This window comes from Drosophila navojoa, chromosome 3, assembly GCF_054131105.1.
Source record: "Drosophila navojoa isolate 15081-1374.11 chromosome 3, UAZ_NAV_1.0, whole genome shotgun sequence".
In the NCBI taxonomy this organism is placed as follows: domain Eukaryota; kingdom Metazoa; phylum Arthropoda; class Insecta; order Diptera; family Drosophilidae; genus Drosophila; species Drosophila navojoa.
In genome coordinates, this window is record NC_142891.1 from 14,218,075 (window position 1) to 14,238,387 (window position 20,313).

Sequence of the window (20,313 nt, forward strand, 5' to 3'; positions counted from 1 at the left end):
AACAGCTGATTTGCAACATAATAATTGAATGCGTTTAACAGCACTACATTTATTTTAGTTTTGAGTTCCAATAATTCTCAACCGGCTCTAGCAGTGCAATGGTGTAGTGCTGTGAGTTTAGCAGTGTAAAGTTATCGCTTCTCGGCCTTATGGCTAAGATCAAAGTGTAGTATCTGTTCTTATCAGCTTAACATCTGATAGTTTCTCCATTGGAGAACAACAAATGTTAAACTGATTTTTGGAAATAGACGGATGGCTAGGGGCTTGCTCCACCTCTGTCGCGGGTTGGCCCGGTATTGCAGTACCGCCGGGATTCGGCCCAACTAATAAATACATTTAAAAAACAGAATATTTAGCTTAAGTTATTAAATTGAGCAGCGACTGAACGCAAATTCGTCGACGCATGCTCAAGGCGACAGCTGTTGTTGTTGTTGGTAACGGGTACCGATGAAAGGAAATTGTTTTTTGGGGAGGAGGCTGGAATGTTTTTAGTAAAGCAACCATTTTGATTTAGTCGTATGTTTATTATTCGTAAATACACCTATTATTAATACAATTTGTTTTGAATGTTTCCTTTTCGTTTTTGGTACATTTTAATGATACAGTTACAATGTTATTCGAGCACGCACTTTTCAAGAACGCGCCAACAATGCTGGCGATTTCACATATTTTATTTATTTCTTCACATAATTTAATTTCATTTGATAACGTAAACTTTAAATAGGCTTGAGTTGAACAATTTTTTCAGCAATTACGATACGTCGATTAACATCTTTGCCACATTAATTTCGGTTTTATTATTTTTCGTATTTATTCAAAAGAACTTCTACTACGGAACGATCAGATGCCGGCTGTGCTGTGCTGTGTTTTTGCTGTTGCTTTCCAGACTAACTATTAAAAATAATACTAAACTGGGTGTGTAAATAGCTGAGCTACGTTTCATATACATTAAACTTCAACAAAGCTCATTAGCTTTTTAGCTTTGGTTGGATAGCACTACGTTCAACTTTCAAAGAGAAAATAGTTGGTGTGATTGGCTGGGCATATTAAATGTGCTTAAAATAAGATTCGTAAGACTGCTGGACTTTGGGCAAGCGCGGACTACTTGCTGGTGATGCTGCTTCTTACACAACTACGGCGCCAGCTTCGGATCGGCTAACCGGCAAGTCAGGACAATTCTTCCAAGTATCTGAGAGTGGGTCGTAGCATTCCACAGCGCTGATTGTTACTTGTGCACGATAAAAGTTCACTTCGCAAGGCTGTTCAAAAGCAATAAAGATTCATCAATTTATAATGATCATTATAGAGTATGTGTGTCAGTAACTCACCTGATCACCGCCTGCTACATAGAGTAAACCATCGGCGGCAGCCACTGCTGGTATTGCGCGCGGAACGTTCAGTGCGCACACCGTCGACCACTTATCATCATCAAAGCTGTAGCGCTCCACAGAGCTAAGTATGTCCTGGCTGATGCTGCTCCCGCCCACCACATACAAGTAGCGATCCAGCACAGCTACGCCCATTTGACAGCGTGCTGTTTGCATGCGCGCAAGCTGCGTCCATTCCTTGGTCACGGGATTGTAACTGGAACGAGATGCCTTTAAAAGTCGCTTATCAATACATATATTATCGTTACTTACCTTATTAAATCTGGTAAATGTCTGGTAGTCGTAGTGCAGCCGCCCACTATATAGATCAGCCCTTCGAAGCTAACGACGCCCATGCTGAATCGTGGTTGCGGCATGCTGCCAATCAGTTTCCAGAGGTCTTTCTCCGGATCGTAGCACTCCATTGTGCCGCCAATGTCGTCACCAATCCAACCGCCCACTGCAAACAAATTGCCGCCCATGGTGCACAATCCGAACTCACAGCGGGGCACTATCATCGGTGCTATTGGTTGCCAGATATCGTTTTGTGGATCGTACACCTCGCCGTTGGCCAGAATTTGCGATCCACGTTCACCACCCACCACATAAATCTTTCCATTCAGTGCCGACACGCCCGGCAGAATGCGCCCCACTTCCATGGGCGCCGTCTCAGTCCATTCGCGGCGGAAAATATCGAATTTGGCCACCGTTTCGAAAGTGCAATCCGCCGAGTTCCAAGTACGTGGCGTATCGCGATGTGATCCTCCAATAATGTAGATATTTTTCTTTGCCAGCTGCCGTGGACAGACGCGCAGTGGTACCAGTTGGCCGCGCTTCGAGGCAATATCTCGACAAATGGAGCGTAACGCGATTTTCACAGACATGTCACGACAATCATCCTTCAAAGCCTTATCGATTACTTTCACGGGCACCAAGGCCATGCGGACATGCGACAGTATATCAAAAACATAGCAGCGCCGTTGCGTCACATCGTGTTTAATCCAACGAAGTGCCGCCTGGAACACTTGTGATTCAGAATCAACGCGTAGTAACTCCGAATTAAGCAGCTGCGATAACAAAGCTTGCGGCGTCTCCAGAAACTCGTCCTCCAGCGTTATCTACAAGCAGCGGATAGAGAAATTAATTATAAATACATTTAAGCAAAACTATTGCCATTGAATAAATTAAAAATTATCGACGGATGTCCAATTCCCATAAACATAAAACATTAATTAATATTAATCAGACTGTTCTTGACCGCACTTCAGTGAGGTTGATATTTATTACTTATTTGGGCCGAATCCCGGCGGTACTGCAATACCGGGCCAACCCGCGACAGAGGTGGAGCAAGCCCCTAGCCATCCGTCTATTTCCAAAAATCAGTTTAACATTTGTTGTTCTCCAATGGAGAAACTATCAGATGTTAAGCTGATAAGAACAGATACTACACTTTGATCTTAGCCATAAGGCCGAGAAGCGATAACTTTACACTGCTAAACTCACAGCACTACACCATTGCACTGCTAGAGCCGGTTGAGAATTATTAAGGTGGAGTGAATGAAATATCCTAAACAGAGTTTTTATTGCCTACCTCAAGGGTGCTTTGAATGCTTGTTGAAATAGAATTCGCAAATGGTTTAAGTGAACATTGGGACTACCGCAGGACATTTGCTGTTCATGTTACTCTGGTTTCTCTTCAGTTGTCGAATAAATCTTTCGCCTTTTACTAAAGATTTCCGTGGAGAGGAACACTCTAATGAGTCTATAAGAATTTTTAGAAGAGCTTGGAGGAAACTTTCCCCAGGCCATGTATAATACATGTTAAATGCAATTAGATGCTGCTAAAGTGTTTAAATTTTGCAATACAACTACGCAGGAAAAATCTTGACAGAACAGAGTGTATTCAATTTAATAATAAAGCATTTTGTATTTACCGCTGGAAAATTGGCCTGCACAAAGTTCATTGCACTCTTTGCTAGGGACTCGCAATTGTGTGCTTCTGCAAACCGCAATATTCCCAGTGCATTGGTGGCATGCAGTTCGCGACACAGAAATTCACAACATCCGTCAACAACTTCGTTCAGTTGAAGCATATCCGCGGCGGCGAGCAATTCCTGAACATTTGACTAAGAGAGGAGGAAGATATGTGATTATAGAACTCACATCTGGCAGACAAGAAGTTGGTGAGTATTTACCTGCGTAATTTCACAACGCCCTGTATAGATAAAGTCCAGGAGTATGTGTAGTATATCGCCATCAATTGTATGCAATACCACTGATTTCTGCTTGACTTCATTAAGGCCCAATTCGGGTCTGAACATGGCCTCGAAGTAGGCGCTGGCAGCGCTCAGCACTGCGCGATGTGCATTGAACGTTGATTCGCCTGCAACAATTTCGACATCGCAGAAGCGTGACTGCTCCCGCAACTGGTTTAGATTAGATAGCACCTTGAATGGGTATTGGGCGTTGCAGTAAGAGGGTAGATTTGTGCGTTGGGTGCTAGCTGCAGACGTAGCAGATGCAGTAGCAGGCTGGTTGAAGTAATCGTTATCGTTATCGGTGGTGTTTTCATTGCCGTTGTGACAATTTGCATTTGCATTGAATTCATGGTGCATGGAGTAGCTTTTCAGTGGTGGCATCTCGTTATACTTTTGCTACGACTTATGCTGACTCTATGTAAATGCACTCTGGCAGCTATTTCACATCCAATTTATTATTTAATTAAACTTAATTGCTATTGCTGCACTTTACACCACTACGAACACAACTGTTTTCATTAATCAAGCACACAACACATCACACACACAAACACACACAGGCACTCGACTCGCACTCGCATTCACACACACACGCATGCATAACTGAAAATAGCTATACATGGATCTTGCACATATTTGTTGCACAGATTGTTATTATTTGTGTTTGTTATACTGTGGGCTTTTTCAAGTAATTTAAAAGTACTTTCTATTGCACTGATATGGCTAAATATAATAATAACTAAATAATTGTTTCGCGAGTGAACGAGCCCATTAGAATGAGAAATATATAAACTTTTACTCAACTCTGGCAACAGCCTACGCAGATGTGGGCACCCAAAGATTTTAATACTTGCTGAAAGAAAATGTTTGATTGAATACATTTCAAAATTTGAGAGCACTCCGTTATATTGTTTTTGTATATATATATATATAATAGCTTAAAAACATTCCCTTAAATAAAAATTAGCTGAAAACTATGATTTGAGATGAATTTTAAAAATATTTATTTAACTCGCCATAACCGAACAGCTGTTTGTAAACATTTCAAACGGTTATATGCTTTCTTACACGCTCTCATTGCTATGAAGCATTTCAGCGAACATATGATGGGTTAGTTAAACAGTTATTCAACGAAAGATAGAATTGCTGTTATTATTTGCTTAAAATAAAAATGCTTCGTAAATTGTTGAGAGTGCGGTGTGAGTGTCTAGTGCGTCGATGGGCAAGTACAGATCCGTTGAGTTTTCAGAACGAAAAGTTGCAATCATACTTGGAATCCCTGCGTCAAGAATATTATACGCTGCGCGTCAATGCAGCCGGCAACAACAGCCTATATGAACGCTTGACCCGTTTGGACCCCGTTGTAAACAGCCTGGAGAAGCACAGAGCCTTGCAACGCAATATAACATCAGAGAAGGATTTGGCAGCTGAGAAGGACGAGGATATGCGTGCGCTTATGGAAGAAGAAAACAATGTGTACTCAAATTTGTTGCGTAAACAGGAGGAGGATATGCTGCAAGAGCTACTTGCGCTGTCCGATGACGAGGACTATCCAGCGGTGATATTTGAGGTGAACGCTGGTGCCGGTGGACAGGAGGCCATGCTGTTCGCCCAGGAATTATATGACATGTACACCAGCTACTTCGACCACATGGGTTGGGAGTATGAAGAATTTGACCGTGAGACCACCGACATAGGTGGACTGCGTCATGCTAATCTGCAGGTTAACGATCCGGAGGCGTACAATTGGCTGCGCTTCGAGGCGGGGGTACATAGAGTGCAACGTGTGCCGGCCACTGAGAAATCTGGACGAATCCACACCAGCACTGCATCCATAACTGTAATTCCAAGGCCGGCTGATGTGCAAGTGCAAATAGCAGAGCGGGATTTGAAGATTGAGACGAAACGTGCCAGCGGCGCTGGCGGACAACACGTGAACACTACAGATTCGGCTGTGCGAATTGTACATTTACCCTCGGGAATAGCTGTTGAATCACAATCGGAGCGATCTCAGCTGAAGAATCGCGAGGTGGCGCTTAAGCGACTGCAGGCAAAGCTTATACAGCAGCAGCTGCAGAGTGCTGAGGCGAGTAAAAAGGCTACCCGTAAGGCACAGCAAGGCAATCTGAACCGTAACGAAAAGATTCGAACGTACAATTTCGTGCAAGACCGTGTAACGGATCATCGAGTACAGCAGGGTGGCACTTTGCACAATCTTCCTGGCTTCCTGGAGGGCGGTCAGCAGCTGAGTGGTTTGATTGAGCGCCTTCAGTTAGAACACCGCAAGCAGGCTCTAGTGCAGCTACTGGAAACGTGGCAGCCACCGCCACAGGAAGCAGTAGATAGAAACTAAATAATTGTAAATTGTTGAAATAGGAAAAGTTTAATAAAATTGCTTTATTTTAACAGACGCGCGCCCAATCGGCTGCGCTGCCAATGTGAATAAGATGCTCCTTAACTGCCGACTCCAGAATGTCTCGAATCTCGCGACAACCGGCCATCGCGGTCTCTATGACCGTCTCTAATTGGTCAATATGAAAGCGTTCGCTCATCTCCATAAATGCAATCTTTTCGGCAGTAGGTAATGCTGCTATGGTTAGCTTGGGACCACCGGAGACCTCTTCGATGTGTGAGATGTCAGTGAGCGGAATGTTGGCATTGCTTAGGGATGCCGTGCAGGCAACAACAAATTCGTTTAAACATATGCCCGCATCGATGAGAGCCAGAGTGGCAGCGTTTAGGGAAACAGCATAGTTAGCACCGTCCGCCTGCAGAACTTCCACGTATATGTCGATCTGAGAGCGTGGATACAACTCGGATTTGATAGCTGCGCTTAGCGCCTGCTGTAAGTACATTTTAAACTCCTGTGATTTCCGATCACCACGCGGCCGATTTTTACGTTCCGAAGTAGAAAACGTGGCCTGACTGTATTGACAATTTATAACCAGATCGTTGCCTTCTGTTTTTTTCCCCTTGGCTTGATGCGGTCCGTACACGGCTGCCAGAACTTTTGTATTTCCTTGTTCCATGTAGGCGCTGCCATCAGGCTGCTCAAATACACCTAGTTTGCACTTGATATGGCGCAGCTCGTGCGGTCGGCGGCCATCCAGACGCAATCCTTGTTCACTAAGTAGTTCCATACGAGTCGACATGGTCCAAATAATATTAATTAAATGCCGCACGTGCAACAACGTTGTTTACGCTGCTTTTTGATCTTCTATGGTTCTTTGAAGTCAGCTGTTTAATAATTTGTCTATCGAAGCTTGCATATTATGTTATCGATATATTTGCAGGGAGGCAACGGAGTGTAACCATATACATTCGAAAGAAAATATAAATTACTTTATTTAAGTCTTTGTTAATTGTTTTGAAGATCCATGAGATTTGTGTCATAAAAATTGTATAAAAAAGCTTAAGTTGGTTGAAGCAAAACGAACAATGTCGTTTGTCAGTTTGTTCCCCGGAACCGTTCAGATGAACTGATTCCAAACAATACAACTACAGCACTGTATGAAAAATAAAAATAAAGTTGTAGAATAAGTATTGAAATAGTGCTTCTCTCTTCAAAAGATATGTCAAAGTCAAGTGCAGGTTCGTACAAGAGTCAATTGTATTTGGAGAATACTAATACAACTCTATTTCAGCACGATGGGTGAAGTTTTTCAATGCCGGGGGAATTCCGTCCCCAGCAGCGGCCAGCTATGCTCACATATTTGTTGAAAACCGCATACAGGACGACATGTTGCTTGATTTAAATAAGGAATACTTACGTGAGATGGGCATCACGCCTATGGGCGACATAATTGCAATATTGCGTCATGCCAAACAAGTCAGCGACCAGCATGTACTCGACAAAGTACTCATAACAGATGCGCCTTCGCCCAAACCCACGGCCAAGACCAAAAACCTACTTAGTGCATCAGCTGAATCGCCTAGCAGCAAACCGATATCAGCACCCACAGCTGTCAACACCAGTGCCAATAGAAGCTCACCACCAACAAAGCCCGCGCGACGCGTACTGCCGGAGCATGAAGGCAAATATAAAGTTACCTTGCCATCGGGCACAACAGAGCGGAGCAAGCAAATTCTGGCTAAGCGGGAGCAGTGTATGTTATGGTGATGTTGATAACCGCCGGGCGACTATATTCAATTTTCAATATATTGCAGTATACTCGGATCGTGTTACTAGCACCAAGAAAACCGACGTTTTTGCGCGCTTACACAAGAGTAAGTGCGATGATGCTCAGGAAGGCATTGTCTCCAGCAGCGCCGAGAGTAACGTGCGCGTGCACATCACCGGCGTTCATAAGGCATCTAGCGGCAAGGTAACCGCCACTTCTAGTAATAACTCGGTCTTTGCACGGCTCGGTGGCAAGCAATCCTTGGAGTCAGTACAACAAAATACAGTTGTGGCCAAGGAGATAAAATCGATTTTGAAAAACAGTAAAAGCACCACCGGAGGCAATATCGTCAAGCGCAACACGTCAATAATGAAGGCTAAAACTACAGCCGCGCCACTGGTACGATCGCAGCAGAAGGTGATGCTTGTCCACAAGGTGCCATTGAAATGCGGCGATGATAGCGATGATGACAGCATGGATGATGATGATTTAAGAGAGACTGCCAGTGATTTAGACAGCGAAGGCAGCGAAAGTGAACAGGATGTTGTTATGGCAGCACCTGTTGAGAAAATTGTTAAATTTGCCTCCACTGCGGAAGTGCGAGAAATTGCACCAAATACGCCATATAAAGCGCGTGGCAATAGCAAATTTGCGCGTAACATAAAGTCCCGATTGGGCATGGGTGAGCTTTGCTGCTGTAAATGCTTTTATGTATGTTTATTAATTAATTTTTTTGTCAACAGTATCTAAGCTACATGCCACACGCAAAACATACAATCTCAAAGCGTCTCCGCCAAAGAAACCAGGCGCACGCCTTAGCCCTGTGAAAGGAAAGGCAATACGCATGCGCAGCGATGAGATGCTTACACGACAGGATACGCTGCCGGTGCACAAGCGTCTGGGCACGACGGCAACTGCTGCACAGCCTCCAACATCGCATCGGAATCAGCAGCGCGATGAAAAGCCGCATTTCGCACCACGGCGAACTTCGAGCGTGAATGCCGGCAATAGGCCAAGGGGTCAACCGAACTCGGTTTTCGATCGCCTGGGATTTAATAAGTCTCTGTAGATTTTAAGTCAACCCTAAAGTAATTGTTTAAGAGTTCTATTTAAATCAGTTTAAAAGTAAATGCTTGCAATCATCAAATACAATGCACATTAAATGAACTGGCCGGATTTAATATTTATTAACTTTTCTAATTGATGTGAATCTTAATGATAGTGGATCGTAATGTATGCATCATATTAAGAGATAACCCAGATTTTATTATTTATTTTACTTATGAAATTATATTTGATTCGCACATGAAAAATCTTCATACATCGACAGAGCACTTCCGATTGACATAGTATGTCTTGGTTGTCTTCTTCTTGCCAAATCTAGCACTGAAAATAATATATAAATACCAGAGTTGAACATTGGAGCAAACACTTGTACATGTACAATGAACGACTCTTTGAATTTTCAAATAATTCATATGCATTGCATAAAATCTAAAGCCCAATCTTTGACATTTAGCACCCAATTTAAAAGCGGATAATTTTTTTTTACATTAAACTAAAATATTTTATTTGGTTTTCTTTAAGTTGTTGGTTTAATTAAATAGTTTATGTACAATTATTACTACGTCTAGATCAGTTTCATTCATTCCTGTCTTCATATCATATACAATCTGTGAGGCACTTAAATTTCTATATCACTGGTTGCTAGGCAAATCACCAAGTTGGTGGCCATCATCTCTGTGATGCCACCGATTGCGGCTCCCATTTATTCCCTTCATTGCTGCAGCATGGAGTAGAGGGCGTTGCGCAAGTGTGCTGGCCAGGTATTTGCATCCGGATTGATGCTCAGCAATTGGCGCATTTGGAGAACGGTCCGTTGCTTTTGCAGCATATAGGCGAATGCCTGATGATTGATGCTTGGCGTAGGCGTGGCTGTGGCTGTGGGCGTGTAGAACTGGTTTGGCTGTGCATATGTTAGATGCTGTTGCATCTGTTGTTGATGCTGATATTGAGGTGGTGTTGTTGGTGGCGTCGGTGGCATTTGGTATTGGGGCTGCTGTTGACCTTGTCGTTGCTCGGACTCCTGACGACGCTTTCGTGGCGTATTATCGCTCAGTGCATATGGACGGAATAATGGTGCGGTCGTGGGCGTGTCACTTTTGCTGCTGTCGCGTTTGCCGAATTTCTTGTGCTTATAACAGCCCGTATTGAACTTTTTGTGAGTGTAACCGCCGGCACTCGTCGCGCTTTCGTGTTGTAGATAATCCATTTGTGAAGGTGCCATCGTATATCTGAGTATTTTTGTGCGTATTAGTTTGTTAGAATGTGATGTTGTTACTTTGGTGGTTGTCTGTTGACTGTGCTCCTTGTGCTGCGCAAGACCTGCTTTTATAGTCGACTGGGCTGCTGGCTACCTGCGCTCGCCCAGCAAAATTATCATTAAGGTGAGCTGCGTCTTGTTTATGGGAAAAACTTCGTTGACAAAAGGTCTGCATTGTCATAAAAAGAAAAGGATTTGTTCTAGAATATATATATGAACTGCTCGCAGGCTGACTAGCTTACCTGCTTGGCCAAGTCCTTTTTGTAATTAATTTTTCATTTGCCCAGTGGTGCTCGGCTCGCACCTACAGACATACGAGCACCTTCTCTGCTGGCTGTCTGTTCGCCTGCACTTATTCCAATTTTCCTGGTATTTTCTTCAGGAAAATTTCAGCAGAAGATGCACATTCAGGCAGCGCCTGCGCCCCGTACACGGTATGCTCTTTGATGAGGTCGCAGATCCCGTTGCTATAGCCAGAGTCGGCTCTGGCTCAGCGCTTTCTTGATTCTTATCTCGCTTACCGCTAATCTGGCTCATTAAGTTCGACGGCATTCCAAGATGCTGCGCCTCGACGGCTTACTGACAATGGCCAATTGAATGGAAATTTATTGGGATTTTCCCGAAAGGTTGCGTCGATTTTTAATGCACAATGGATGGCATATGTGACTGAATTACAAATTTTCAAGCATTTAGAGATCTTATTATTGGATCAAATTAAGGGTTTGTCTTTCCAAAAATTATTATAATTTGATTACTATTTAAACTCTGAATTATCAAAGCAATAAAATTTGAGGGGCAATAGCAAAATAAATTGATTTCTTAAAGAATAATAAAATGATAATAATACAAATATATTTTAGCAAAACATTTGGTTTTAAATTATAATAAAATATTTTGTTGATAATAAAATATAAATTTGAGTTCGTAAACTTATGGATTCTTATCAGCAAGGTTTTATTAAATATTTATTAAGTAGGGGTTTTAACTGTCATATACATATATTAAACCAAATTAGAAATTCTGTTATATCTCAACATCTATGTGTTTAACGAAGAATATCAAAGCATATATATATTTTATATCTTTTGATGATTGCTTGATTGAAGAAGAATTGAAAAGTAGATATGAATTTCACGCTAGTTTAATTAGTATCTATATATATATTTATTAATAAAAGAAACAACTTGAACCAAACCTACTAACAAGTTCTAAAAATCAACTTCTTCAAATAGGTATTCTAAAATAAAAGTATTTCACTAGCAAAACGTGTAAATATAAATTATATCAATTGCAATAAGGGAGAATTAATTGATAACAAAAATTGAATTCGTGATCGTGGGATCCTTACGGATTGTATTATGCATTGACTATGGAGGAAACAAAAACTACAAAATCAAAGCCCATAGAAGAAGGTCTGTGAGAAAGGTCATGTAGTGCATCAATCATATAACACGCGATTCATTCACAACATTTTCCACTTACTGCTTTCTTTCGGTTCACCTTTCTTAGAAGTCAGCCTTGGTGATATCATTTCCTGGTAGGTTTGTGTGAGTGCATTCCAGTTACATAATCGTTGAAATATTGGAGACTGCACTACATTTGCTAAAGCAATTCTTTCCGGTTAATTGTAGAAGGTGGAATCAGATCATTGTAATTAAACAATATGTCAATCTTTCAGCTTGAGGCTCTACAATTGATGTCCCGGCTCTTGTGCTCAGCATTTGTTGAGGGCAGAGCTCAAGCCCACCTAAAGATAAATCCGCTTAGCTGTCGCACGGCAGTGACTACATAAATCAATGGACAAGACTCTAACAACGAGCCATTCAATGAAAAATCCGACATAATTCTAAACGCACACACTTCGAGCAAGAGCAACTAACACCAAGACGAAATATTTGTATATATGAGAATACATATATATGGCTCTTTCGGGTATTCAGTAATGATGCCCAACACCTTTGGGAAGAATAACATTTTCAGCTGGACAAGCTGAAGTCATAAATGCAATGCGGATCGACGGCAACAATAAAACTTTTCAGGTGCCACAAAGAAAGCCGAACAATGCGCTTACAGACATCGTGGCCATATGAGCGCCAGGATTATACTGCCTGGCTCTGGCTGAGGCTCTGTCTCTGTCTCTGCTCACTCAACAGGTATTTCCAGTGAAAATCGCTGGCGATACAAATAGTCGAAAAAAGGACAACTGGTTTATGACGCCCTTAACTAACGCAAGCAATGCAATGCCAGCATCAGCCGGCGGATTAGGCCAGGCCAACGGACGGCATACCTGCCCTTGTGACGACAACAAGAAGATAGCGGGTAGCACAGGTAGGTGAATGCCCAAGAATGCTCGAGGGTTACATTGAAGGTGATTAGCTCGAAGCGCAGGCACACGTTGGGATGAATGAAGTTGATTGGGAAATACCTGGCACAGGGATTGGGATTGGTGGGAAATTGTCCGCCGGCCTGCTTTGACGCTTTGATATCCATTACCTAATGTTGCATAAAAGATTACGCCCAGCACAATGGCAGCACAGTCGACATCAAGACGGCGAACAAGAACAACATCAACTGCATCTGCCAGCATGGATAACTCTGCTACGATAACCACCCCCGACTATGCACACAAAAAGTTCTCTGCATTGAAGCGCAAGCGCAGCCAGGACGAGGAGACAGACGATGATGTGGTTTTCATTATGGAGCTGCCCGCCAAGCGTCGTTTCTTTCGTCCCTGGCTGGACGAGCCCCGAGCGACAGTCACTTCAGCAACAGCAGTGGAACAGCCACCACGGCGTCCATCACCGAATGCAGTGGCCACCACCTACCATGCCAACATGGTGCGCTCCCACACGCCACGCCTACGCAGCCCCAAGGCGCAGCAGCGACGCGACCGCAACACCCTGGCCTGCCTGCTGAGCCGCCGGGCCCGCCAAGCCAAGCAGCTGGCCATGGAGCAGCAATACGAGCAATTCCGCCAGCAGCACGAGGCCAACTTGGAGCAGCAAGTACGCTTGAGTCTCTACTACGTACGCTTCCTACAGCAGACGATGGCCGCGTCTCAAACTGCCCTGCCCAACAGCAGCCAGCAGAGCCTGCAGCTCGGGCAGCAGACCCACCAAACCTGGCCCCAACAGCAGGCAACGGCCACGAGGCGCTAGAAGGACAAACTTCCCAATTAAGGAAGATTTACTGTAGCTAGTTTATTTATATATAGCATTAGGTTATTATTGACTTTGTGATAACTTTTAAAGTTTTATTTATTTATTATTGTTGACCATGAATAAATGATATTTGCAAAGAATTTATATTTGACGACTTTTGACATGTTTCTATGTAAAGTAGTTGAAGGTAAACGAATCTAATTAGCTTAGTTGAAATTATTTGACAACAAAGTTTTTCACATACTCCAGGTTTATCAACGATTGTATTCATGATTTTGATACGGCAGTTTTATAATTTCCATGCTGATATAAATGGCATATTTTATTGAAATCATTTTTATTTGCTTCAGCTCATCGGCTATTGATATACATGCATTTTTTTTTAGGTGTGCCAATAATTTTGTTCAGCAAAATTTAGGTTTTTTTTAGTTATTTAATTTTTAAAAAATGTACGATGAAGTTTTTTGCAATATTTTTTTTGTATAACTTAATAAATACCTTATTCTATTTAGTTAATTTTTGTTTCATCAAAAAAACGTTTCAAAATACTTGAAAAATTGCTATAAAGTTTAAAGTTGCTGTGCCAATAATTTAGTTCATCACTGTATGTATGTATATCTGAATGTATTCAACTTGATAACTTTATTAGGATATAGGATAATGGCAGACTATCCCTTGAATAATAGCTGTCCTTTACTGTAATATCTTATATTGAATCACAATCATTCCTTAATAAACAATTGATATAAAATATCTTTCCGCTTCAATAAACAAATTTCAAATTCCAAATTTCTTTGCAAACACACATAAACACTTACACGTATGCGCGAGCTCTGCTTACTGCGCAGCGGCTGCACTTGCTCTGCACAGGTTTTTTTACTATGGAAACTTAATCGTTAAATAAATACTTCTTTAATTTGCCCAAGTACAACTATACCTTTTACGTATTGGTTGACAAGGGATGGCGATATCCAAATTTAGTAGTAAATATATGCTTTAGTAAACATTTTAAACTCTATCAGAGTGAGAGTGAAAGCTACTTAGTAAAAATTAAAATAATACTTCTGTTTGGCTTATAATTATAGTAATTTAACATCCTCAACAGAAACAAGAATGATTTGATCGTGATGAATTGTCCGGCAGATAACCAAAATACACGAACATAATTGTCATTATTATGAGCGTGAGCATCATATTTTGCATTTCCAATTCAATACAGAAGTACCAAGGCAGACTGATACCAACCACAAAGCAGTTTCTATTCACCAGAAAGTTGCTCTTGGATAAAACTTTTAATAGGGCGGGATTTTAACAGAACCTGCTTAAAACGTTGTATATACTTGTTGTATATACTTGTTGCCCTCTTCGGGTTGATGAAAATGTAAATGCAAGTCCATAATATAATATAATATAATATATGATAAAGCACATTGAGCTCAATGATCGGTTGACTGGATTAACTACAAATTAAAGAAAAATTGAATATTTTCAGAGCTGGGACACAGGCTACAAAACGTGCCCTACGAGTGATTCATACTATTTGAATGTATATTGTACATGCATATACATATATAGAATATGTATACATTTACACTTGATCAGTGATTATTCAACACTATAAAATTAAAGAGTTTATGATAGTTATTAATATAATAGCATTACTAGTTAATAATATATTTCGGATGGCTGTTTAATATTCCCACAAGATTAATTTGTAAAGATGTAGCTAGAGATATAGTCAACTATTTGCTTTGGTCGACCATGAAAAAAAAAACATTTGAGATTCTTTTGTTTGGTAAATTCCTTTTGTAGACCTGCAGGAATTTCTAAGAAGTGTGACAAAAAATGCTGGAAAATACCTTGAAGTACGCGTAGGACCACACGCAACGCATGGCGTCAAGTAGGGCAATAAAAATAGTATTCGTATGCAGTCGATTGGTTTGCGATCGGGTGTTTTCCAGTTCCGGTAGCCGCGACAAAACATCTGATCTTTGGTGAGCTGCTGCGGCCGGGGCAGGTAGAACAGGTAGAACAGGAGGTAAGGCAACAACATGTTCTGCGGCAATTAACCGCCACAGGTCATAAAATATGCAAAGCACTCGGCCCAAACAACGATTAGTTAGGTAATAAAGATGCGCTAATCCGTCTGTTTACAAGACCCAATGCGCGTACCTGATCGAGGGAGGGGCTGCTCCGGCTGTTCCCATCCTGCGCATATAAACAGGATATCAAGCGATCAGCAGCAGCATTCAGACACTCGACGTCAAAGCATCAACAACAGATTGCCGAAAGTGAAAAGGAGAGAAATAATGGAAAAGCCAAACAATTCGAGCAACTATTTGCACAAGAAGTTTGCGGCCCACAAGCGCAAACGAGATGTGGACCAGATTTTGGAGCAGAACAAGGAGAACATTACACTGGAGGCGCCGCCCTGCAAACGTCGCCAGGTGAAGGGCTTCTTCCGCCCCTGGCTGGACAACGAGCAGAACATCGACGCAGCCTCCACTACTCAGACAGCTACCGGCGCCGCTCAGCAGAAGCCCAGCGCTCCAGCAGCTCTGGCCGGCACATATCACGCCAACATGGTGCGCCGCTGCCAGACAGCACGGCAGCGCAGTCCCAAGGAGCAGCAGCGCCGCGACCGCAACACCTTGGCCTGTCTGCTGAGTCGGCGGGCCAAACAGGCGCAGGATGCGCACTTGTCGCAGCAATACGAACAATATCGTGCGCAGCAGGTCGCCATAATGGAGCAACAGGTCCGCTTCGGGCTCTACTATCGCCAGCTGCTGCAGCAGGCGATCTACCAGAAGGGCGTCACAGCCTCGGGCATCCAGCTGCCGCAGCAACAACAGCAGTTCCTACAGCAAATGGCGCTATCGCAACAACTCCTGATCTTTGGATCCCAGCAGTGATGCATAGATCTCCTATTATCTAATCATCGAATCTATTATCTAAGATAGCCATTGAATGTGATTTAGTTGTCTAAGTATTAATTTATTCATTGTTGACTTTAAAATTAAAACCAAAATCTTATTATATAATTGCGTTTTGTTTATTTCGAATGGGTTTCAAGAACGAGAAATTTAAAATTCTGCAAGGAATTCAATACAGTTTCAATATATTGTCGATGTCAGACCCCTAGATGGATATTTTAGTATATTGAAATGTATGAACTTATGCATGGCCACGGATAAGAATAGATGTCTCACAATGCTTCATCATACCACAATTATTATGCGATTATCTAACAAGAGAATTGAGGGTATAATGACTTTGGAGAGCAGACTGAGCGTGGCGTGATGGAACCCATAAAACATTTAATTATTTATTTTAGGTAAGCCTAGATAGTCGAAGTAGCCAAAGCTAGACATGTTTACCATACAAATTTTCTTAGTTTCATCCAGTGGGATAACTCTAATTTTGTTTCAATTATTATATAATCTGTGTATATTTTGCAAGTGTCTAGCTCCGATCATCGTTGTGCTATGTTTATAAAATCTTCTCTGAAATTAATTTAATGATAGAAAATTGGAGAAATTAATCGCACACATGGCTAAAATAACTCAGATGTCATTATGAGCAAAGATATGTTTATTTATTTTATGGAGTCGACGATTCTTATTAGTGCTTGGTTGATGCATTTCAGTGAAATCATCTTTAGCCAAAGTAAAATCGATGCAAGGCCAAGTTTGTAAGTAAACTAGAACAATTCAAGAAGAGGATGAAACTAAATCATGCTCTAGTATAGATCGACGTGCAATTTGCAATTCAAATTAAACTAGTTCACAATTGCTGTCTAATAGTTAAAGTGCAGCCAAAGAGTTAAAGAGTCTCAACTATAGCAAGACTTAATCTAAGTTAATTTTGCTGCTCTCATTTATTTTGGTTCATTTGTCAAGGGCGAGCATGGAGCAGCATAGAGCAAATCGAATACTGAGCGAGCTGCAGTGAAATTACGAAATATTGTACACCATCAAATCAAATATCAATATTGGCTGAGCAGGCAGCAGACGATGTCAGAGTGAGAGAGAGAGAGAGAGACAGTGTGAGAGAGAGAGAGAGAGACTGCAATAGTCTGAGTCTAACTGCGAAAAGCTCAAGTTCAGCAACCAAAGTGTTGCAACCGCAAAGTTTTGGTATATATTGCATTTAAACTCAAAATTCACATAGACACGCACAACAGTGTGTATGTATATGTGTGTGTGGTTGTGTTGGTAAAGTGGGTTGCCTTTGGATTTCCCAGCTTGATAGGAAGTTGCTTTGGAGCATTATCAAATGGCCCACAATGAAAATTAAAAGTAATTAGCTGCTCGGACATTGCGCAATGCCGAAAATAAAAGCCCCAAAAGAGTTAATTACCAGGTGGTGCGGTGCGGGGCGGGATGGAGGGACGCTGCGACTGCGACTGCGACTGCGTCGACGACTGCTCAACATGAATACTCAACTTTAATTAACTAACTGTTGTTATTGTTGCTAGACCCAGCACAGTTGACTGCACCTCGGCCCGGCCGAGTCGGTTGCAGTTGCTCTGGGGCTCTTCGCATGGCAACTTCCTTATGCATAAGTTTGAGCGGCAGCTCGAGCTGCTCATTGCCTTTGGTTCATTGATTTTCTACCTCGCTAAGCATTGTGAAAGCAAAGGCCTTAATGTGCCCATAGCTCGCATATATAAAGGAGCTAATTTTGTTCCATATCATTAATCAGCAATTCGATAAGTACATATAATAATATAAATATTAATAAAAATAAAAACAAAGTGTTATTAAAAATAAATTTTCTTTCAATTCAACTAAAAAACATGAACAGGCCTAATAATAAAAATATATATTAAATAAAATTATAATTAAATATAAAAAAAAAGGTTTTTTTTTTTTTTAAATTCAAATAAAAATAGTTAGACCACTAGGAAAGCAACTGTCTCTAAGGCAAATTAATTTTTGAAAAAAATGATGGTAACTTTGATTATAGATTTGAAATATTAATAAGAAAATAAGATGGTATAGTAAAAAAACAGATAAATGACACATTATTTTGTAATTGCCGAGCTGGGTTGGACGAGCACGCACATGAACATTGCTGTATCGACGCTTGATTAAGTTGGGCACGCCCCCTTTTTGACAGGTATTAGTAGAGAGATATTGTCTTCAATTTCAATCGATTCATACATACACATTTTATACACGAATTACATATTTACTTATTTTAAACGCAATAGAAGCATGAAAATATATTCGAATAATTTAAAATATTGTAAAATAAAATGTCGAGTTGAACATAAATAAATGATGGAATGCAATATAAGCTGAGCCAGAAAAAATTAGGATGAAAAGTTCATGAAATAAAAAAAATATATATATATTTTATAAACTTTGTTAATATTTTTTATTAATAGTTATATTTAAAATATTTTTTAGTAATGTAAAAATAAACAATATATAATATCTTAATAACATTAATCATTTTAAAATTTACAAATATTCTACGGCATAAAAACATAAACAAATAGATAACTTTTACTTTTTGTTTCCTAAACAAAAACCTAGCACAATTACTTAAATACTATATATCAATAGATTATATACTAAATAATAGTTAGTAAAGCTTAAGTGGGAGGCATTTACATAGCATCACACAGTGATTAAACGAGTGTTTGCTAACACTGCTCGCCTTTAATGCCGTTCATCAAATAGTCGATGCTAAAGTTCTTCACTTGCACTGGAACTGACGCTGGGGCCGAGCTCTTAGTGGATTGCTCATGCTTGACCAGCTGATTGAGATGATTGAAATAGGCCGTAGCACGCATGCTCTGCTCAACAATCTTCAGGTGCTGCAGCGTGAACTCTTTGTACTGCTCCTCGATGGCCAGGTGTTCGAGTTTCTTGACGCGCCGACTCATGCGACAGGCGATGGTGTTCTTGTTGCGTCGGTCCTGATCCTTGGGCGAACGTTCTTTCTTGGGAAACTTTCGCACCATATTGCCGTGGTACTTGCAAATATCTCGCAGCGCCTCCGGACTGATGGAGGGCGGCAGCGAGTGCGAAGATGATGCCGATTCCGAGCCATTCGAGCCATCGTATACGGTGCTGTTGAGCCGGCGACGCTTGGGCAGGGACATCAAGCTGGAGCACTGGCTACTTGTGTCCTCCTCCTCGTCGGAGGCACTGTTGTAGCCCGTTGTATCGAGGCGTGCCAGCAGCTCCTCCTTGATTTGCAGCTCGAGCTCGTCGTTACGTGGACGACGCAGATCGAACTTCTTGTGGCGATAGCTAAGCGGATTGTTGCCTTGCATTGTCAGAGCCATTTCTCTAGATGATAATAATGATGATGATGGCGATGGTGTGTGATTGGTTTGTCGTCGTCTCGCTGACTGTTGTCCTGGAGCGATGCGCGTCAAGCTTATATATGAGAGATAGCTGACTCGCGGCTCTTATCAATCCGCCGACTCTAATCCGCATTTTATGATGTTGTTTACACAAACTGCAAAAGGGAAATCTATTTTTGCAAAACAAAAACAAGGCCATAAAATCAGCTGATGACCTGCACACTGCACACTGCGCACGGCGTACTCCCTCCTGCGTCCTGTTCAGTGTCCTGCATCCTGCTTTCGCGCATGCGCCGCAGCCCTTAAGCGTACCCTTGAGCCGTACCTACCCCGCTGATAAGCCTTTTGTGCGTGCGTGTTTGTTCTTGCGTGCTCGAGTGTGGCCAGGCCTAGTTAATGAGCTGGCTTTGGGTATTCATAGACTCATCTGGCTATCGGCTGAAGACAGATTTCCGTCTGCTGTGTCTGTGTTTGCCCAGCTCCCTAGGTGGCAAAATGCGCGCCTTTTGTTTGGCTTTCATTCAATTTGCGTTTGCTCCGCAGCCAGATAATTTCTTTTCTATTCTTATTCTCGCTCGTTGGCATTGTCGCAGTTTTTGTCAATAGCCGGAGGAGGCTGTGCCATGTGTTTTCCTTTCAATTCCATTCGAATTGTTCAATTTTCGGTTTTGCTCGAAGCATTTGCGGCTCATTTGTCTCGTCACAAAACAGTCTGAGTGTCTGTGTGTGTGTGTGTGTGTGTGCATTGATAAGATATTGTC

The 20,313-nt window shown here is 41.7% G+C and overlaps 8 protein-coding genes and 3 non-coding genes across 11 annotated transcripts; 6 read left to right on the forward strand and 5 right to left on the reverse strand.

The window, feature by feature from the left end:
* The first annotated feature begins 133 nt into the window (after positions 1–133).
* LOC115563070 (U2 spliceosomal RNA) lies at positions 134–328 on the forward strand. The gene has a single exon (XR_003980282.2). It is a non-coding gene; the product is annotated as a U2 spliceosomal RNA (small nuclear RNA).
* A 175-nt stretch (positions 329–503) lies between these two features.
* LOC108658856 (actin-binding protein IPP) lies at positions 504–4,442 on the reverse strand. Its single transcript, XM_030385389.2, has 5 exons — positions 3,563–4,442; positions 3,302–3,493; positions 1,641–2,485; positions 1,329–1,584; positions 504–1,259 (listed from the first exon to the last, which is right to left on the reverse strand). Exons 1-5 carry the CDS (start codon positions 4,004–4,006, stop codon positions 1,125–1,127), a joined length of 1,872 nt encoding a protein of 623 aa, XP_030241249.1. The 5' UTR covers positions 4,007–4,442; the 3' UTR covers positions 504–1,124.
* LOC115563071 (U2 spliceosomal RNA) lies at positions 2,654–2,848 on the reverse strand. Its single transcript, XR_003980283.2, has one exon. It is a non-coding gene; the product is annotated as a U2 spliceosomal RNA (small nuclear RNA).
* LOC115563073 (U5 spliceosomal RNA) lies at positions 3,048–3,165 on the forward strand. The gene has a single exon (XR_003980285.2). It is a non-coding gene; the product is annotated as a U5 spliceosomal RNA (small nuclear RNA).
* A 308-nt stretch (positions 4,443–4,750) lies between the features above and the next one.
* Positions 4,751–6,035, forward strand: mRF1 (mitochondrial translation release factor 1). The gene has a single exon (XM_018111336.3). It carries the CDS (start codon positions 4,797–4,799, stop codon positions 5,976–5,978), a length of 1,182 nt encoding a protein of 393 aa, XP_017966825.2. The 5' UTR covers positions 4,751–4,796; the 3' UTR covers positions 5,979–6,035.
* Positions 5,983–6,777, reverse strand: Ski6 (exosome complex component Ski6). The gene has a single exon (XM_030385422.2). It carries the CDS (start codon positions 6,775–6,777, stop codon positions 6,028–6,030), a length of 750 nt encoding a protein of 249 aa, XP_030241282.1. The 3' UTR covers positions 5,983–6,027.
* Positions 6,778–7,049: 272 nt separating this feature from the next.
* Positions 7,050–8,909, forward strand: LOC115563044 (uncharacterized). Its single transcript, XM_030385412.2, has 4 exons — positions 7,050–7,216; positions 7,270–7,731; positions 7,793–8,428; positions 8,490–8,909. The coding sequence occupies exons 1-4, from the start codon at positions 7,198–7,200 to the stop codon at positions 8,813–8,815; spliced, it is 1,443 nt and encodes a 480-aa protein (XP_030241272.1). The 5' UTR covers positions 7,050–7,197; the 3' UTR covers positions 8,816–8,909.
* A 378-nt stretch (positions 8,910–9,287) lies between these two features.
* LOC115563056 (uncharacterized) lies at positions 9,288–10,723 on the reverse strand. The gene is made up of 2 exons (XM_030385428.2): positions 10,312–10,723; positions 9,288–10,238 (listed from the first exon to the last, which is right to left on the reverse strand). Exon 2 carries the CDS (start codon positions 10,031–10,033, stop codon positions 9,524–9,526), a length of 510 nt encoding a protein of 169 aa, XP_030241288.1. The 5' UTR covers positions 10,034–10,238; positions 10,312–10,723; the 3' UTR covers positions 9,288–9,523.
* A 906-nt stretch (positions 10,724–11,629) lies between these two features.
* Positions 11,630–13,374, forward strand: LOC115563054 (uncharacterized). Its single transcript, XM_030385426.2, has one exon. It carries the CDS (start codon positions 12,595–12,597, stop codon positions 13,225–13,227), a length of 633 nt encoding a protein of 210 aa, XP_030241286.1. The 5' UTR covers positions 11,630–12,594; the 3' UTR covers positions 13,228–13,374.
* Positions 13,375–15,365: 1,991 nt separating this feature from the next.
* On the forward strand, positions 15,366–16,309 carry LOC115563052 (uncharacterized). The gene has a single exon (XM_030385423.2). It carries the CDS (start codon positions 15,393–15,395, stop codon positions 16,140–16,142), a length of 750 nt encoding a protein of 249 aa, XP_030241283.1. The 5' UTR covers positions 15,366–15,392; the 3' UTR covers positions 16,143–16,309.
* Positions 16,310–18,718: 2,409 nt separating this feature from the next.
* Positions 18,719–19,674, reverse strand: Mabi (Mabiki). The gene has a single exon (XM_030385425.2). It carries the CDS (start codon positions 19,529–19,531, stop codon positions 18,884–18,886), a length of 648 nt encoding a protein of 215 aa, XP_030241285.1. The 5' UTR covers positions 19,532–19,674; the 3' UTR covers positions 18,719–18,883.
* Positions 19,675–20,313: the final 639 nt, after the last annotated feature.

Bases quoted from the DNA above. Each gene is read 5' to 3' on its own strand.
- LOC108658856 (XM_030385389.2), bottom strand. From the start codon at position 4,006: ATGCCACCACTGAAAAGCTACTCCATGCACCATGAATTCAATGCAAAT. The intron at 1,585-1,640 runs GTAAGTAACGAT...ATCTCGTTCCAG, and splicing joins CATTTACCAGATTTAATAAG to TTACAATCCCGTGACCAAGG. The intron at 1,260-1,328 runs GTGAGTTACTGA...GCTTTTGAACAG, and splicing joins ATGTAGCAGGCGGTGATCAG to CCTTGCGAAGTGAACTTTTA.
- mRF1 (XM_018111336.3), top strand. From the start codon at position 4,797: ATGCTTCGTAAATTGTTGAGAGTGCGGTGTGAGTGTCTAGTGCGTCGA.
- Ski6 (XM_030385422.2), bottom strand. From the start codon at position 6,777: ATGTCGACTCGTATGGAACTACTTAGTGAACAAGGATTGCGTCTGGAT.
- LOC115563044 (XM_030385412.2), top strand. The intron at 7,732-7,792 runs GTATGTTATGGT...AATATATTGCAG, and splicing joins TCTGGCTAAGCGGGAGCAGT to TATACTCGGATCGTGTTACT. The intron at 8,429-8,489 runs GTGAGCTTTGCT...TTTTGTCAACAG, and splicing joins AAAGTCCCGATTGGGCATGG to TATCTAAGCTACATGCCACA.
- LOC115563056 (XM_030385428.2), bottom strand. From the start codon at position 10,033: ATGGCACCTTCACAAATGGATTATCTACAACACGAAAGCGCGACGAGT.
- LOC115563054 (XM_030385426.2), top strand. From the start codon at position 12,595: ATGGCAGCACAGTCGACATCAAGACGGCGAACAAGAACAACATCAACT.
- LOC115563052 (XM_030385423.2), top strand. From the start codon at position 15,393: ATGCGCGTACCTGATCGAGGGAGGGGCTGCTCCGGCTGTTCCCATCCT.
- Mabi (XM_030385425.2), bottom strand. From the start codon at position 19,531: ATGGCTCTGACAATGCAAGGCAACAATCCGCTTAGCTATCGCCACAAG.